General features: G+C 37.7%; 1 protein-coding gene across 8 annotated transcripts in view; it reads right to left on the minus strand.

The window, feature by feature from the left end:
- Positions 1-20624, minus strand: part of PHC3 (polyhomeotic homolog 3) — an 86283-nt gene that overhangs the window by 62292 nt on the left and 3367 nt on the right. For 7 of the 8 annotated variants that reach the window (XR_452492.2, XM_007197527.2, XM_007197525.3 and 4 more), the window contains exons 3-4: positions 17267-17422; positions 16059-16136 (exon numbers count right to left, since the gene is read on the minus strand). Coding sequence is in view for 7 of the 8 variants with exons in the window: in XM_007197527.2 (XP_007197589.1) it covers positions 16059-16136; positions 17267-17422 (234 nt within the window). In the remaining variant the exon portion in view is untranslated. The remainder of the gene's footprint in view (positions 1-16058; positions 16137-17266; positions 17423-20624) is intronic. The other variant, XM_057545005.1, reaches the window with a different exon arrangement.

The following is a 20624-nucleotide window of genomic DNA, read 5'->3' on the forward strand; positions in this document are numbered from 1 at the left end:
ACCACATGCATGTATTATCCATTATAAAAATAAATAATATTTTTAACGAGAGTAACATAATCCAACCTCAAATCCTTTTTATGGACAATGCAGAGAATAAAATTAAGAAATAGGTTATTAAACTTCTGATTCAAGGAACAAGACAGACTGAACTAATACATCCATGTGCCCAAATGCACTCACTGAAATGCAAGATCAGCATGAAAAATTATAAAAATATATAACTGAACTCAAAAAAGGGGAAGGGAGAGGGAATTCCCAGGCACCGGAAAGGAAGAAACTCAAAGATGTAAGCTCCAGCTGACACCAAGGCAATCTAGGGAGATACTGGCCCACAGAGATAGAAGACCTGATTTTGAGCCTATTTCAGGGGGGACCTAGAAGTAAAACCTGTTTTGAGCCAAGATCCTCAAAAGGGCTCCTCAATATGTGAAAAGGAGCTGGAAAAGCTCCACCCATGCGTCCTGAGAAGCAGCAAGAAAGCTTGCTATCTGCCCTGCCCCAGGTGGAAGGAGAGAGGCTCTTATGAGAATCAAAACTCCAGGCTTGCGCCATACAAGGGTACAGAATCCATATTCACACTACCTGCACAGTTCCATAATCTATCCCAAAACATTAGCATTTGTACTAGTCCAGGACATTTGTTAAACTGAACAAGTGACTGAAGGAGGCTGAGTGAAGGCCTCCTGAGTCTATAATTATTTAAAAATAAAAAGTTAAAAAAACTGCATAGTGGGTACACAAGTTGGTTAACTAATTCTCTATATTTATCTGTATCTTTTAAGTATTTCTTAATTTTAATAAAATACTTAAATCTGTAATTCAGTGCATAAATACAATTAATAAAATATAAAAAATTATTCTGCCATCTGGCTTTTATTCTAGCACACCACTAAAATCCCATTAGCAAAAATCACTAATACCCTCTGACACATTCAGTGGATTCTTTTTAGACCATTCCCTCTCGATCTTCTTTACCAGCTCTTCTTTCTAGCCCACCCCCAAACTGTTCATCCTTTGTCCTCAACACTTTTCCTTTTCAATTCCTAGATTATCACACCTACTCCCACAGTTTCAAACAATTCAATCCTGAATAGTCTCAATCCTTGATGACAAACCCTTACTCTCCAGGTCCAAATACTTACAGAACACATCTTTCTGGATGTCTCTTACCAACTCAAACTCAACATGTTCAAACACCAAACTCATTATCATTTCTTCTTTTTATTTTATTTTATTTTATGTATTTATTTTTGGCTGTGTTGGGTCTTCATGGCTGCATGCAGGCTTTCTCTAGTTGCAGCGAGCGAGGGCTACTCTTCGTTGCGGTGCACCGGCTTTTCATTGCGGTGGCTTCTCTTGTTGTGGAGCATGGGCTAGGCACGTGGGCTTCATTAGTTGTGGTGCGCGGGCTCAGTAGTTGTGGCTTGCAGGCTCTAGAGTGCAGGCTCAGCAGTTGTGGCGCACGGGCTTAGTTGCTCCACGGCATGTGGGATCTTCCCAGACCAGGGCTCGAACCCGTGTCCCCTGCATTGGCAGGCGGATTCTTAACCACTGCGCCACCAGGGAAGCCCTATCATTCCTTCTTAAACCAGCTTCTCCTCAAATGGCCCCTGGCATCTTCTAAAAATCCCCCAAGACAGACTAATCTGGAAGTCATCCTAACGCCTCCCTCTCATATAACTCACACACAAAATCAGTCACATGTCTTACTGTTTCTACACCTTTATCTTCCTCAATTTCATTTTGATTTTGACTCACGTAGTTTGAGATGCTGAGCCCATAGCACTTCCAGCTACATTGCTTTAACAGCTGCAAACTGATCTCTCTGCTGGGAATATTGTCTCCTCTGACTTGCCGGATAATCTTTCCCTGATTTTAATTAATAAATATTAATTAGCCATTTAAAAATCTTCTAGATAACATTCAAACTCCCCTAACTACCTCTGCAGTATCATCTCCTTCCACTCCTCCATACATACCCTTCACATTAGCCATAGGAAGCTATGTGCAGTGTCCTCATGTCTCAGGCCTCTATGGCTCCGGTAACAACTCTGAACTGAACTGAGCATCACCTACCCCCATACCCCACCTCTTCCCCCTCTATGTAGTGTACAACTCTCTCTCAAAAATCACCTGCTAAGCTTTTTCAGGCATCCCAACACCACAGTAGAACTGACTACTCCTCTTTTGCCTGTTATCTTCCATAATTTCCATATACTTCTAGCATATACCTCTGTCTCACTCGTCTAAACAATAATTTCTTTAACGGTGGGGACCATGTGTTATTTATCTTCATATAACCAATATCTATGAGAGTGCCTTCACTCAATACGTTTATTAACTTAATGAATGCCATGTTATTTTAAGGCGTACTTCATACTTTAAATGTAATATATAAGCCTATCACAAAGAGTGAGCGTGTGTGTGTGTATAACAGAGAGAACAGAAAACAATTCTGGTATAGCCCCTAACAAAGCAGAGTAAAAATGCAGATAGTGTGGTGATACTAGTTCAACTCTACTTTTGATGTGCTATATAATAAATTATTAATAAGCACCCCCCAAACATATTCTTTTTCCACACCACTCCACAAACGGATATTTTGGATAAAGCCTTGCTCCAAAGATTAAATCACTTAGCAGTGTAAAATTGGACCAGGTTTTCTGACTCATATTTTGGCATGCAGGGTGCTTTCCTATACCATGAGAGCTTGTTAATTTGGGTTACTCTACAGTAATAACGCCTTGGCAGTTTTTCCAGTCAGTGATTCTTAAAAATAAAGGGGGGGGGGAAGAAAGAAAGAAAGAAAGATACTCTAGTAAAGGATAGACCACACACTCTTTAAACAAAAACATGCAAGTCTTTTTTAAAACTGACTGGCTGATAGCCAAGTGCCTGAGAGTGCTGTGTAAGGAATAAGGAAGTAGAACAAAAGTTACAAACAGAATGCTTTTTTTTTTCTTAAAAAGGAAGTAAGAAAACTAAATAGTAGCCTCCTAGCCACCTGCATTTCACTTTGTCTACGTTGTGAGATCAAAGAACAAATATCATGTTTATTTTTAAGTTTCAAATGGCAAGTACCATTTCAGACAGTGTCTACTAATGAATGCCAAACCCATGAGGGCAAGGCGATCAGTAGCCAACTCTGCAAGAAGTCCCTTCCTTTCCACAACTGATATGTCTCTCCTCTATTTTCCGCTTTGCTCTGCTGACCTGAACCAGATACTCTCAACTGTTTGCATTATCTTCTCTGTCAATCCCATCTCAACATGCGTAATTCCCTTTCATTTTAAAGCCTTGGCCAATCCTGTCGTCTCACACCTCAAGCCCGACACTCCATAAAGGAACTTACTCCTTTAGCCCTATTACCGGAAGCTCTCTCCCTACTGACACTAAGAGTCACCAAAGAAAACCACATCTGCCAAGAAAAGCCATTTAACTCTCAACCACTCCTTAGTGCCCCCGCTAGGAGGTTACACAGGGTCTCTGGCCCAGAGTACTCCCTAAAACCAAAGCCCATTTGAGACCCACTGCTGCCATGTGACTGATCAGAATCAATCAGGTATATCTACAGAGAGACATGGTACACAGACATTAAAAGGCTGATTGTATCTGTATTCAACGGCAGGAAAATATCTTTATGACCCACTGCTGAGTGAAAAAACTGTAGAATAACATGTAGAATATAATCCACTTATACAATTACATACAAATATCTGCGTGTATGTATATATACATTCCACACATGTGAAAAACATGTTGAGAGAAAGATGTCTGCACTGTATACACACACAATAATGCATACTCATAAATTTGTATCTGATTAGATTTGATATAGAAATATACACATACACACACACACCTGGCAGAACAGTCACCAAAATGCTAAAGGTGAATAATGCCTACTAGGGGTAGGGAATTTGGGAATGACTCATTCCCATAAGTCATTTGGGAATGACTTATATTTTCTTTTTCAAAGTTTTTGTCTTTTCTATGTAGGTATTAACTTTAGAATCAGAGAGGAAATGATATTTTCCTTTTTTTATATTTACTTCAGTATATTGTTTTGTTTTTATCACATTAAAGCAGCATATAAATTTTCTTGCCTCATTATTCAGTGGGAATTTATGTAATTCAAATATCTAGAAGTGTAAAATATTATATAAAATTTCAAATAATATCTAACCATGAAGGATGTCCTTTTTAAGAGACCACATATTTTTAACAATGAAATGAAATAAAATGCCGACTTATTTATTACAGAAAATCATTATTTCTACTTTCTGCAATACAAGCTGTAAAAACAACAGCAAAACAATCAAACAAAAAACAACTTCACAACCTCCCAATTGTGTTCAGATATTGACACCCTAAAAAGAAAAGTTGCAATGCAGAAACAGTTAAAATATTGGAAATAACTGTCCAGCAACAAAGATAGTTACATAAGACAAACTGCAGCCACACTGTGCACAGTAGCTCAAGTGAGTTAGAAAGCTCTGAAGACACACCATTAAGTGTAAAAACAAAATGCAGAATACCTATGTGTGTTTATAGTGTGTTAAAAAAAATTGTGGGGCTTCCCTGGTGGCGCAGTGGTTGAGAATCTGCCTGCTAATGCAGGGGACACGGGTTCGAGCCCTGGTCTGGGAAGATCCCACATGCCGCGGAGCGGCTGGGCCCGTGAGCCACAATTGCTGAGCCTGCGCGTCTGGAGCCTGTGCCCCGCGACGGGAGGGGCCGCGATAGAGAAAGGCCCGCGCACCGCGATGAAGAGCGGTCCCCGCACCGCGATGAAGAGTGGCCCCCGCTTGCCGCAACTGGAGAAAGCCCTCGCACGAACCGAAGACCCAACACAGCCAGAAATAAATAAATAAATAAATAAATAAGAAAATCCTTTAAAAAAAAAAAAAAAAAAAAATTGTGTATTAAACACATAGGCATACATTTCTTTATACTATGTATGTCCTTAATGCACAGGTAAAGATCTGAAGGGATATCCAGCAAACTGAGAAGACAGAAGGACTGAAGGGGAAAGGAGGCTGAAGGTGACAACACTTTTTTACTTTATCTGTACTATGGGAATATTTTATAAGAATGCAGTAAAACTGCTCATGACCAGAGAAATACGCAGGCTACAGTTTTATTTTAAACTGCTATTAAGCTTTGAAATAGGTTTCTAACAATCCTTGAAAACAATGAGTTTTAAAACTTAAAATACATCCTAATATTAATAATAGAGGATAAGTACCTTGGTTTTAAGCAAGTAATTTTCCCTCAGATAAATTCTTAATGAATTCATTTGATATGTAGTTGATCTGATTTAGACATTTTTAGAGAAAACTGATCATTTATAAGGTTCTTGATCTAAAAACAATCTCATTAACCTAATAAGTATACTCTTAGGAAATTTTTTTTAAAGAGAATTACTAGATATAAAGATACATAACATTCAATGCAGGTTTACTTATAATAGCAAAAAAAGGGAAAAATTAAAAGTGCCAGCAAGAGGAAAACAGGTTTTTTTTAAAAGGTAGAATATTATGTAGCCATTAAAAATCATGTTTATAAAACAATAAATACTGAAGATAATGGTCTGAGCACACCCATTTGCTTCCCCCTCCTACTAAAACTCACTGAAATAGCAGTTAATACAATAACAAAAAAGACTGGGAGAAACAAACATACAAATTTAGACTGTGGGACATTCCGTAAGATAAGTGACCTGAGCTCTTTAAAAAAAAAAGGGTGGGGGGGAGATCTTTTTATATTAAAGGAAAATAGGACATCCACATGCAATGTGTGATCCTTAATTAAATCCTGGGAAAAGGTATTTTGGAGACTACTGAGGGAATCCAAATATGGGGCATATATTAGATATTGTGTTCATATTAAATTTCTTAGGTGTGACATGGTACTGTGGTGATATAAGACAATCTCCCTCTTGGATAACACATGCTAAGTACTTGGGACTGAAGTGTCACGATGCCTTCAACTTATAAAAATAAAAGGTCAGAAAAACAGTGTAAATAGAGAGGAACTTAACAGTTGTTATAGATAGCTACATGAAGGGTACACAAGGGTCAATGCTTACTCTTTCCATTTTTCTGTGGGTTTAAATGTTTTTTCCAAAAAAACTTGGGGGAGTAAAAGAACAACATTAAACAAAAAGAAAACATGCATACAGCAAAGAGAGAGAGATAAGGGTACCATCTGCATTTCTGTAAGACCTAAAGATGAGATCATACTGAAGGAGAAAACAGAGAGACAGAAGCTCTCTGTAGTCCAGAATACAGGAAGAAACAGACCAGAGTGGATTTAGTTAGACTCAGAATTTAGAGGTATGAAAGCAGAAGTAAGAAGTGGGGCTAAAAATTGAAGGATTAGCTACAGGTCTGTCTAGAAAACAGACTCACCAGTCATAACCCCACCCCTCTCCCACACAGAACCGGTATCGAGACCTAGAAAGAAAGGACACTTCTCTTTAAAAGTCTAAAAACTGCCAAGGAAAAGCTAGGCTTCTAGAGTGGGTACTGGTACCTTGAAGTAAAACCCTCCTTATTCCGAAACTGCTGGCTCACCAGCCTAATGGCCAGCTTCTAACCTGCACACCTTCAATTCTAAACCTGCCAAAGATATATCCTTACCACTGTCATCACCACTACTATTCCCACATGCAAATACAGAAATCTTAATCGGCCTTTCCACTAAGGAAAGAGGTCTGCTAGGGAACAACCTATCTTCAAAGCAATGGAAGAAACCCATGTTGATTAATTTATATAATCATTTACTCTTAAATATAAGCAGAAAACCAAGCATTTTAAGGGAAAACTCCTTTCGCTTATAAGAGGAAAATCAACAGCATGAAGAAAAAGACCAAGATAGTTTCTAAGGAACATAAATTATTTAGGAAACAGAAAAAAAAGAGTTTTAAGATCTGATAAGTATCACAACAGAGATCTAAAATATTTCAGCCATAACAGAAAAATAGGATTCCAAGGGAAAAGAATAAGAAAATTCTCTTAGAAATTGGAAATACAAAGGCTGAACTAAAATTTTCTTTTAAATGTAAAAAGAAAGGGTTAAAAAAAAAGGGCAAGGAAATATGTCACAACAGAATAAAAAGATAAAGACGGAAAATGAGTAAAAAGCTAAAAGAAGTAAAGGATCAGTCCAGAAAGACCAATATCCAACTAAGGAGCTCCAGAAAAAGAGAACAGAGAAGAATAGAAGGAAATAAATTTTTGTTAAAACTTTTTTAGTTTCATACACATGAACACTAAGTTTCACACTAAGAGAGTCCAAAAAGTGTCCTGAGCTCAATGACATCTAGAGAGCCTCATGAAACTCCAGAAAAGCTAAAGAAAACAGGCAAACCTAAAAGACTGAAGAGAAAAAGTACCAATTAGTGATAATAAGACAAGATCAGCCTTTTCTTTGGTAATACTAAAATTTTGAAAACAATGGTTTCAAGTTTCCTACGAAAAATCATTTTCAATATAGAATTTACATACAAATAATCATTAAAAAGATATGGGGAGGGCTTCCCTGGTGGCGCAGTGGTTGAGAATCTGCCTGCTAATGCAGGGAACACGGGTTCAAGCCCTGGTCTGGGAGGATCCCACATGCCGCGGAGCGGCTGGGCCCGTGAGCCACAATTACTGAGCCTGCGTGTCTGGAGCCTGTGCTCCGCAACAAGAGAGGCCGCGATAGTGAGAGGCCCGCGCACAGCGATGAAGAGTGGCCCCCACTTGCCACAACTAGTGAAAGCCCTCGCACAGAAACGAAGACCCAACATAGCCATAAACTAAAAATAAATAAATAAATAAAAATTAGGAAAAAAAAAAAAAAAAGATATGGGGAGGGAATTTTTAGGCCTACAAAGATTCCAAATTTATTTTCCACGTACCCTTTACAAGCAAGTTATTAGAAGATAACTCCAGTAAAACAAAACTCCTATCACAGTGTCCTTTGACTATGTGCATGTCTGTAGACTATATCCACTGTACTCTAAGACCTTTGTTCACTTTGGATTCTGGACACCTAACACCAAGCCTGGCACCAAGCAGGCATTCAATAAGGAAATATTGGCACAGATTATCCTCAGGAGTGTGGGAGACTAGCACAGAATCCCATTCAGGAATCCCTGAAACTAAGCTCTGCTATTTCAGGATCATGAGCTCAGGATGAGTCCTCTTCTCTGCAAATGCCACGTATTTTTTAAAGCTCAGTTTAAGTCCCGTACAAAAAGCCTTCTTCAACTACTCCAATCCCCAAAGATCTCTTTTCTGTTAACTCCCATGGAATTTATCACTTGATTATACACTGTTATGTTGGTCACTGTTTGATATGTCTAGGCACAGTTCTTCAAATGTCTATTACTGTCTCTGAGGGAAGGGACTTTGACTCATGTGTACCCCCAGGGCAACTAGCATAGTGTGGGACAATAGGTAAACCTGATTAACTGGCTGCCTGCTCATAACTAACAACAAATGAATCTCATCACTGAGGTCAGGACTTAGACTCTCTTCTATAATGCAATTTCAGGCAATCAGAATATATCCTAAAATGATTCTTTGCACTGAAGATAAACCACTTTCGGTACCAAGATAACCAAGAATTAAAATTAATACGATGTATTACATATTCTAGTTGATGATTATAATTAAACTTCATCTTTCAACAAATATTTATTACACACCTACTATGTGATAGGCTAAGTCCCTGACAGAATCTAAGATTAACATCTAAACCACTGGTTCTCAAATTTTTTTTTAATAGAACCCTTTCTTCACACACCGTGTTATTCAGAACTCCCAGATTCAAACAGATCACAGAACTGTTCTGTCTAAAGTTTAAGGTAAGGGGGCTTCCCTGGTGGCACAGTGGTTAAGAATCCACCTGCCAATGCAGGGGACACGGGTTCCATCCCTGGTCCAGGAAGATCCCACATGCCGCGGAGCAGCTAAGCCCGTGCGCCACAACCACTGAAGCCCGCGCGCCCTAGAGCCCGTGCTCCACAACAAGAGAAGCCACCGCAATGAGAAGCCCAAGCACTGCAACGAAGAGTAGCCCCCGCTCGCCGCAACTAGAGAAAGCCCAAGCGCAGCAACGAAGACCCAATGCAGCCAATAATAAAAAATTTTTTAAATAAATAAATAAAGTTTAAGGTAAGGCTCAGAGCCCTATCTATCTTAGTCTGCTCAGGCTGCCATAACAAGGTGCCACAGACTGGGTAGCTCAAACAACAGAAATTTATTTCCCACAGTTCTAGAGGCTAGGAAGTCCAGGACCAAGGTGCCAGCCAATTCAGTTTCTGGTGCAAGCTCTCTGCTGGCTTGCAGATGGCCACCTTCTCACCTCTCAGCAGACAGAGGGAGATCTCTGGTGTCTCTCCTCTGATAAAGCCACCAGGTCTACTGGATCAGAGCTCCACACTTAGGACCTCTTTTAACCTTAACCACCTCCTTAAAGGCCCTGTTTCTAATACAGTCACGTGCGGGTTTAAGGCTTCAACATATGAATTTGGGAGGGATGCAATTTAGTGCATAGCACCATCTATTGAACCTTCTCCTTGATCTAGACCCAGGGACATATGGATGAAAAGACTAAAAACCATCTAATCAGACAACTTAATTTTACATAAAAGAAAACTGGGGTGTAAGGAGGTTAAATGACTTGCCCTAAGTCACACCACCAGTCAGTCACAGAACTAAGACAAGAAGCCAGGTAGGTCCCTTATGTCCTCCTTTCTACCAAACTTCCTCTCATAATATTCTACAATTGGTAGCAAAGTCACCATGTACTTTTGTGACTTGAATTGTCAATGAGATGCACAAGACATCACTAATCACCAGACCTGCCACATGAACTCCAAACTCATATATCCAACGTCTACTCTACATCTATAGGTGGGTGTCTAACATACATCATGTTGAAAACCAAACTCCTGATTTTCTTCTCCAACACCTGCTTTAGCAGATTCTTCCAGGTGTTCAGGCCAAAATACCACAGTTATCGGTGACTCGACCTTCCCTCGTATCTTTTATTCAATCCCTCAGCACATACTGTTAGGTCTATTTTCAAAACATCCTCATTTCTTTTTTTTTTTTTGGCCACACCGTGAGGCATGTGGGAATCTTAGTTTCCCAGCCAGCGATCGAACCCATGCCCCCTGCATTGGGAGCGCAGAGTCTTAACCACTGGACTGCCAGGGAAGTCCCCAAACATCCAAATTTCTATAATAAAATACTGGAGGAAAAAAAATTCAGAATCTGGCTAACCACTTTTTACCACATCTACTGTCACCATCAGGGTCCAAGCCCCCAATATCTCTCTCTTGGATTACAGGAACCACTTAACTGGTCTCCCTGCTTCTATCACTGCCCCCTAGAACTTACTCTCAACATTATAGCTAAGTTAAAGCCTGTGTGAGATCATGTCACATCCCTACTAAAACAGCTTTCCAGTAGCTTCCCAACTCATGCAGAGTAAAACCCAAGGGTTTAATAATCTCCTCGTGATTAGATTACAATTACCTCTCTAAAGTCATCTCTAAACATACTCCCACTCTCTCATTCCACTCCAGCCACACTACCCTCCTTTCTGTTCCTTAGGCATGTTTGCCTCCCTCACCCTCCTTCAAATGCCATTTTTATTTGCAATGTTTTCCCTTACCACCCTAATTAAAAGAGCAAATTCCCTCATCCCATTCCCCTTCCTTGCTTTATTTTTCTCTATAGAACTTACCACCATCGGACATATTATATACTAGTTTACCTACTATCTATCTATCCCTAGCTCCATAAAGACAAGAGATTTTATCTGCTGTGTTGCTGTATTCCCAGCACCTAGAACGGTGTTTAAATGCTCAATAAATATTTGTTGAATAAATGAGTGAATGTATGAATGAATAAAGTCATAAAACTAACTGGGCTTCAAAAGCTCATCTTGGGACTTTCCTGGTGGTCCAGCGTTTAGGACTCTGCACTCCCAAGCAGCGGGAACGGGTTCAATCCCTGGTGGGGGAACTAAGTTCCCACATGCCATGGCCCCAAAAAAAAAAAAAAAGAAGGAAAGCTCATTTTGTCTGGCACCAGAGCCAGAAAGCAAGCTATCAAAAATAAGGTTTTTCCTTCTTGACAGAATAGTACAGTGAATTAAAGTCAAAACATCTGGGATTAATGTAGATTCTAGGGCCAAAAAACAACAAAGAAAGGGAAAGGGAATAAGATACAAACAGCCCTTGAGTCATTTATAGACTTATGACTGCAATTTCTAGCCACATAATCCTTTCCAGCTGAAAATGCCCAAAGACTTAGAAGAGAAAGATATAGAATGATCACTTACATTAAAACAAACAAATAAAATTAACCATAGGCCTATCTATTTACATTTATGTATAGAAATGTACAGTAATAAGATAGGAAAGCTTCACATAAAACTCTGTCAGGGCAAAAGGGACTACAGAAATGGGATGTCACTTTTCCTCTATATTGTCTGTACTGTCAGTACCTTAGACAACAAGAGTATATTCACGTTTTATTTAGACAAAATGAAGCTCTTCAACCTACTTCCTCAAAGATAACCACTGATTAAGTTTGTTGTGTATTACAGATTTTCTTCCTACATAACCAGACAGATATATAGACATCAATTTTAAAAAATAAGTTAAATGATAGGAATTCTGTTTCCAGGAAAGTGGAATAGACATGCTTTTCCCGACTCCTCCCCCTAAGTATAACTAAAAATCCCGAATATTACATATAAAATAAACGTAAGAGGATCCTAAAAGGCGGAGAAAAGCAGACTCCAGGGCCCAGTGAATGATGTGGTTGCAAGCTCCCTGGGTTTCCTTCTTAAATCTCATATAACCCAAACACAAAGGTGAACAAGTCAGTAACCCAGAAACAGCAATGGGTACAGACCAGAAGAAAAAGCTCCAATGGGCTGCTCTTTCTAGCCAAGGATCAGAAAAGGGACAGCCTAGCAACACAGAAAACTTTTAGGCAATAATTGCTCTACTCCAGCCAAACGCCACAGAAAACACTATGGCCCCATCCACATCAGCAAAGGCCTAGGCTTCTACCCTTGCCAGGCTGTAATGAGGCACCCCGATCCCACAAATCCTTCCAACAGGTTAGTGTCAGAGAAGGCCAGGTAGAGAGCCAAGACTTTCATACCAGCCAAGCAGTAAAAGACCACGAACAACAACCCACCCCCTCCCTGTAGTATCAGTGGGGACCACGTGGGGAGCAGTTACGCAGCATTCCTATCCCTCCTAGCCAGAGATACCTCAGTAGAGGCCTAGTGAGCCAGAATTCATGCTCACTCAGCAATCACAAGGAGCATCCCTCAGGTATCAATGGAAACCAAATGGGGAACCTGGAACCTACCCCCAAATGGCAGTAAGGAGGTGGCAAACGCTCTCTTTCAGAAGCCAGCCAAAACAGAAAATTTAAATGAGATTCACAGTCTCATAACATAATACTCAATATGTCCAGCTTTCAATCAAAAATCACTCATTGTACCAAGAACCAGAAAGACCTCAAGCTGAATGAAAAAGACAATCCTTAAATAGTGCCAACACCAAGATGAAAGAAGTATTTTAATTAACTGACAAAGATTTTAAAACAGTCGTCATAAAAATGCTTTGAACAAGCAATTATGAGCCCACTTGAAACAAATGAAAAGATAAACTCTCAGCAAAAGAAACAAGATACAAAGAAAAACCAAATGGCAATTTTAGAACTGAAAAACAGAATAACCTATTAAATAAGTTAAACGAGATGATATATTCTTGCTTTTTTCACCTAATAACTAATGAAAACCTCAGTCTCTTTATATACACACACATAACATTTTTAAGCAGCTATAGTATTCCACTGTATGAATTAACTATCTTTTAACTAATCCTCAATTAGTGAACATTTGTATTGTTTATAATTTTCCACCATTACAAACCATGCATATTTGCATAATTATCTATGTCATAATTATCTCTCATATTTAGTCAAGGACATCACTAAAAATTAGAGTGCTATGTGAAAAGGCACGCATAGTTTAAATTTTCATACACACTGTCAAATAACCCTCCAGAAAAGTTGTACCAATTATTATACATTCCCACCAATAGTGTATGAGTGTACCATACTTGCCAACAACTGTTACTGTCTCAATGTTTTTCCCTGTTTTCTAATTTGACAAGTGAAAATAGAACATTATTGCTGTTTTTACATACATTTCTTTATTACTAATATGGTTAATTTATTTTCATGTGTTTAAAAGCCAAAAGTAGTCTTTCTTTTGAAAATTACCAACGCAGGTCTTTTGTGTATTCTCATTGTTTATCTTACTAATATAACAGAGCCCTTGGTATATCACAAATATAAGCTGGGTGACATATATGGTGCAAATATATTTTCAACCATTTTGCTGGTTTTTAACTTTGTTGATTTTTTTTTGCATAAGAGTTTTTAACTGGTTTAGATTTCATTTTAGCAAATCAAATTTAACTAAATCTTAGTCCCACTAAATTGAAGTACAAAGACATCAACCTAAAGACTCAGTCCCAACTAGTTTTAGAGACAATCAATCATACACACACACACACACACACACACACACAACAAAAACAAAAAGCCCACCACTCTCACTACTGGTAAGAGTCTAGAATTAGCCTTTCTGTTCTCATGACAGTAAAGAAGAGGGTGCTGGCACCACTAATTATCTATACATTCAATTAACAATGGTCTCCTCCACATACGCAGTTTCCCCAGGTGTATGATTGGACTTTTTACCTCGTTTTTTAAAATACAATATTCCATTTCCCCATTGGCATTCCACTCCTACTCTGAACCCCAACCTATCTGGCTGGTGACTTGACAACCTACCTTGTAGCCCTCTTATCTACTGGAGGCTGGACCCTTCCCTCATGTCATTCACTGTTATCGGAAACCTATTTCAAAATAACCAAAACTCTGAAAACCAGCAGACTGCCACCTGACGGTTCATTATTATCACTACCTAGAGATTTCTGCTACCATGCTCTGCCCCTCTTTTGGAGGCTGACCTAAATTTACTAAGCTACCTTGAGTATCATAATTTGGACTGCAAGCCCACTCACTTGATCTACTGCTCAGCTGGGATAGAAAACAAAACAAATGCTATGTATTATTCCCTTGTTTTTTCTAGACATCTATTCTCCCTACTTCTTTTCCCCCACCAGCCAGTCACAGGTTCTGGCATTCTTCATCATACAAGGCTACCTGGTTTATGACAAGTAGCACTAGCAATTTCATAAAAAATAAGCACAATCACTGGAACTGTGATTGTAAAAGTCACATACATAAAATCATAATGAAACAAAAATGGTTTAAAAGGATACCTTTTAATAATGTGAAGGGAAAAAAATTCAGACCACATATCTCTACACATATATACCCTAATGCCATTCCAATACTTCATAGAATAAAGAATTTATCTATAATTTTTTTAGCCAGTTTACCAGTCCTTTCCATAACTACCAACGTATTAGTTAAAGATATTATCTGACATCAATATCCGAAACTATAGCATTAATGCTTAGGGCTAAATTACATTACTTAAATTTTTCATTTTCTTCAGTCTAACATTTTCAAGTCGTTAAGTAATTTCTTTCTTAACTAATTTTATTCACATTCCAGGATACTTCCATGCTAAAATGTAATTTTTTAATTAAAAATATCAGCTCAATAGCCCAAAAATAACTGTACGCTCATCATACATGTACTTAGTAAAGATCACAACCTTAGCTAAAGAAATACAGCACAAGTTCATCTTCAATTCCTCAGCAATCTATAAACTATACTCCATTGGAGTCAATTTTACACAGCTTCAAAGTATTACCATCCTGGATCAGGAAAAAACAGCTAAAGAGGATGTTATTAGGTTAACTCAACGGTTCTCAACAAGGGGCAATTTGGCCCCTCAGGAAACATCTGGCAGTGCCTCCAGACATTTTTGGCTGTCACACTGGGGAAAGGAGGAGGGCATAGCCTACTGGTATCTAAGCTAGGCATGCTGCTTAATGTCCTATAACGCACAGGATAGCCCCCTACAAGAATTATCTGGTCCATAATGTCTATAGTGATGAGGCTGAGAAATATGGGACAACTGATGAAATCTGTATATGAACGTCACTGTATCAATGCTAAATTTCCTGAATTCGATCCACTTCATGTGGCTTCATAAAAGAATGACTTTGTTCCTAGGAAGTACATATCAAAGTTATTTAGGAGTAAAGGAACATGTCTCAACTTACCCACAAATGGTTCAGAAAAAGGTAACTGTATATATGTAGATAGAAAGAATGCATGATAAAGCAATGAGCCAAAATGCTAACAACTGGTGAATCTGAGTAAAGGGTAGACAGAAATTTATTTTATTTTTCTTGCAATTTGAAATTATATCAAAATAAAAAGTTAAACAAGTATTACCACACCTGTAAATTTCTTTTAACTGGGATACTCTGCACAATTTCCCAGTATATATGTGCAATATAACAAATCACCTTTCTTTTACTCCTTCCTCAAAATAAATAACACTATCTTGAATGGATACTTGTAAATTTGACCCACATAACTCAAGTAAGCATATACTGAAAAGTAAAATTTCTAAAACATGAATTGCACAGAAAGAGCTAGAAACATTTAGATGTCTACCAAGGACATGACATCCTTTAGTATATCACAGTAAAAGTATGACTTAATTCCCTGAATTATATATTTCATGCTTTCAATGCACACTGAAAACTGCAATCATTCAGAATCACAGAAGATGTGAACAGTCAGTGGGAAAACATACATAAGAAATAATACAAAAACTTTTTTAAGACTCAGATTTTCAGAAGTTTGACATTAGTTCCAAATTCTTGAAATGTACCATTCTTGTTTCTAGACACTTGTTATTTCAATAATATTCAACAGATAAACAGTAACAGTTTTGTAAATATTAACAGTTCACTTCTGGAAAGCAATAATTTAAAATTTTAAAACCAGGAAAAAATTTCAGGCACTTACAGATGTCTGGGACATACTTGACTGCTGTGTGACACTTCCTGTGGGGGATGTAGGTGGTCTTCCACTGGACAAACTTGCCTAAAATAATAAAATCTTTACAATATGTCTATAAAAGCCTGAAGTTAAAAACTTTCTGGTACCAGGATACCATAAAACCACAATAAAAGTCAAAACATCTATTTTACAGTTATTTTACAGTCAACATGGATTAAGCTTTAGCCAAACAGATTAAAAAAAAAAAAAGAAAACACTGAACAGTGAAAACAGAAGACCCAAAGGCTAATCTTATTTTAATAGCCACAGTCATTGTCAGTTTTACTCTACAGGTCTCAGTCTTCTTTGAAGTGAAATCACTACTCCAATGTTATGAAAAAGAAATTGGAGCTATATCAAGTACCAGTGGGTTTCGGTTTCCTTACTCGTATCATGTACACGACGTTATTTAAAATTACACTACCGAGAAGAAGTAACAGCTGGGGATGTGTTTATAACAGAAATAAACCTTTTTTCAGGTTCAGTCAACTGAGATTCTCCTCCGGTGAGGACATTTAAGATTAAATCTCACATATAGTTTTACTTAAATAAACAGTGCAATAATAATGAAGATCTTTTTAAAAACATAAGCATTTAATCATAAAATCATCCTGTTAGCAGCAGGAATCATATGAGTGGATTTTAGAAAAGTGCACATACATATTTTTATACAGAACATTCCTGGAGGGATACATATTAAACTGTTAGTGGCCACCTCTGAAGAGTGGAAAATAGCAGGGGATGTGGAAAAGGAATACCTCTATACTTTACCTCTTATGGTCAATTTTATACTGTTTGTTTTTTTTTTAATGAGTGTAAATTACTTATGTAATTTTAAAAACCTTTTTTGTTAAAATGTAGGTAAGATTCATGTAACCCTAACTATTCACTGCTGTACCTAAAATTTTACACACGAAGCCATGACATTAGTATAGCATTTCTGCAATGTAGATAAAAAGCAGAGGGACAAAAGTTAGCAATAGAGTAACACATAAAACACATTCATTTGTTTTTAAACTAACCTCAGTTTGGCAGCCTATTATATTTCCTTAAGAAAAAATAATCACAGGACACCTGAAAACTCTAAAATAATACCCAACATATTTATTTTCAGGAATTATCTGCAGGTCATGTCAACTTTGGCCTCATAAGTTCTTAATTCATTTCCGTCTCACCTGAACAGCAGCAAGGCTCTGAAGCTGGGAGCTGCTTAAGTGCTGCTGCTGGAGAGCTGCTGTGTGCAGCATTAAGTGCTGTTGCTGGGCGGCATACATTTGCTGTAGATACTGAGCAGCTGAGCTGGGAGGGCGGTGCAATGCCTGTTGAATTACCTGTGATAAGTCAATTGAACCAATGTCAAACCATAAACTTAACCATAAAATAAAGTATTAAAAAAGCAGCAGTTTAAAATTTCACTACTTTAAGAGAATGGACTTGAGGACACGGGGAGGGGGAAGGGTAAGCTGGACGAAGTAAGCTGGGACGAAGTGAGAGAGTGGCATGGACATATATACACTACCAAATGTAAAACAGATAGCTAGTGGGAAGCAGCCACATAGCACAGGGAGATCAGCTCAGTGCTTTGTGACCACCCAGAGCGGTGGGATAGGGAGGGTGGGAGGGAGACGTAAGAGGGAGGGGATATGGGGATATATGTATACGTATAGCTGATTCACTTTGTTACACAGCAGCAACTAACACAACATTGTGAAGCAATTATACGCCAATAAAGATGTTAAAAAATAAACTAAAATAAAATTTCACTACTTTAATATTCAATGTCATCAAACTTATTAACATAGTTCTCTCCTAGTTACATGTCACTAGGATTCACTAATCTGTACAAATTAAAGTTACCCAGTAGAGGCAATTCACAAAAGGAAAAAGTGCTAAGTAAGCATTTGAAAAGATCTTCAATCTCACTAGTAGTCAAAACTTACAAATTAAGACACTATTTTCCAACTTTCCAATGGATAAAGATTTAAAAGAATACTACTACTACTGGAGAAACAGATACTCTCATACGCTGTTAGTAAGAATGTAAATTGGTATAACCATTTTGGATAAAACTTGGTAGAACTTGCAGCTTGCGTAGAGAGGATATGTATACCCTGCAAGCATTACGAATATCAATGTAGATCAGTGCCATCCAATACAGCAGCCACGAGCCACAAGTATCTACTGAGCACTTACAAGGTGGCTAGTGCAACTAAGGAACTAAGTTTTTAATTTTACTGAATTTTAATTATAATTTAAATATAAAATAGCCACATGCAGCTAGTAGCTATTGAACAGAGCAGATATATCTATAAACAAAAAAATTCCCAAATATATCATTAGGTGAAAAAGCAGGTTACTAAATAGTGTATAGAGTAAGATACCATTTATATTAAAATATTTTAAAGAATATTCAGGAAAACATTAAAAGACTACTGACGGGTAGCTAGATTAGAAGTGACTTGTACCTTCTCATTTGTATTTTTCTTTAAATGTCTGAAAATACTTAGCTTCATTATATTAATAACCACTTAAAATTATAAAGCTATATTTTAAGAAAATTACTAAATAATCACTTTGTTTTTTAGATGTTTTTTAAATGTCAGATTCAACTGTTTCAAAACAGAATAAAACTGTTCTTACTAAAAAAAAAATTCCTGAAAAAGTGTTAATGACTGTGACTATTTATAAGTAAAATGAAAACTATGAACCTGAACTTCATAAATCGATAAATGTAGAAAAGCAAGTATTCTAACAGGAGGAAAATCCTTTATCTGTCCAAATGGTAAGTCAGACTATACCAGTACTCTGCAAACACATCCTAAAGTCACATCATGCCCATGATGACTCTGAAACAGCACCCGAAATCTCAGCATCAAACCAGAGTTTTCAAAGAGCTAAGGGAGTAGTAGAGCCATAATCCTACAGCTTGAGCTTCTGAGTCAGGACACCTTTACCACAAAGCTATGAATCTCTTTATCCAAATTCCAAGAAAGCATATTTCCTTGTGTTTTTTACCTTCATGTGTTCATATCTCAATTCCCCAACAAAAGACTGCTATACCTACTGCAGACTCCTGTCACAAAACCAATGTAGGCTTTTGACAACTAGTTGCAGGGGACTGTAGATCTGCATTGTGATTTAGAATCACAACAATATGTCTTTTTCGTCAGGTAAATCTATATATGTTCTTTTAATTCCATAACAAAATTCTAAAATCAAACTGAAATAAAAAATGAATAACCTATTTGGCACATATTTCTGTCAGAGTATAGTAATTTTTTTCTATTGTCAGCACAGTCTTTCATTACGATTCAATACTATACTCATGGGAGAGAGACTCTTTAAATGCAAGCTAAAGATACAGCACAATGTTCTTATTTTGTTCCTCTAAAGGAGCAAGGAGGGGGAAGAGGATTCTCAGGACTGAAGAAGAAAGCTGAAAGGTATTAAAGAACTACTTAGGTAGTTCAATAAATATTGATTTGATTACATTTTAAGAGAAGCAATTCTATGATCTCGTAAGAAATAGAGTTAGCGCTATTTGTGAGATATATCTACACATCTTCAATAACACTTTTTTTATTAACACATCCAGCTTAGGTAAAGCTAGAGAACAAAATGGCATTTAAAATGTCACATCATCTGTATGCTCAAGCTCTAGATACTCTTCCCTATATCCCTTGCCTCAGAGAAAGGTGAAAAACATTAAAAACACACTCTCCATTCCAGTTTGAATTTTTACTGAACTGACTGGGTCTCCAACAATTCTGATTCTACTCCACAGTAACTTCAGAATCCTAAGCCACAGAACAGCTAAATAGCCAGTATACTGGGATCTCCACTCTAGAAAAATGTATCAGGGAGATGAATGACTACATCATAAACAGGTAAGTTTTTTTCAGGGTGGAGTGCAATTATGCAGATTTGAGAGAGAAAACAGGTATAATGGAAAAAATAAGAACTCATGGAATGGTTAAGGGCACAACTCAACATCAGTCTTTTTTTTTTTTTTTTTTTGGTTGCGCTGGGTCTTAGCCGTGGCATGCAGGATCTTCCCTGTGGCATGCGGACCTCTTAGTCGCAGCATGCATGTGGGATCTAGTTCCCTGACCAAAGGTCGAACCTGGGCCCCCTGCATTGGGAGCACAGGGTCTTACCCACTGGACACCAGCGAAGTCCCAAGGGCACAACTCTAAAGCTAGAGTACCAACTAGTTATGTGAGTTTAGGAAAGTTATTTAGCCAATTTACAACATCAGTTTTCCCATCTGTTAAATGGAGAAAATCCATGTAAAGAATTTATCAAATGCTTGGCACATAGCAAATGTTCAATATATATTAGCTATTATTGTTTACTGAGTATATATAATGTGCCCCACACAATTCTAGATGCTTCCTTTAATCCTCATAACTAACTAAGCAGGTGGTCTCATCCTCATTTTTCAGTTTCCTGAGGCTCAAGGAGATTATGCCTCTCACCCAAGGCTACATATCTACTAATGAGAAAGAAAATGGAATTCAAAGAGCACATCAG

The sequence above is a fragment of the Balaenoptera acutorostrata genome, chromosome 4, assembly GCF_949987535.1.
Source record: "Balaenoptera acutorostrata chromosome 4, mBalAcu1.1, whole genome shotgun sequence".
Taxonomy (NCBI): domain Eukaryota; kingdom Metazoa; phylum Chordata; class Mammalia; order Artiodactyla; family Balaenopteridae; genus Balaenoptera; species Balaenoptera acutorostrata.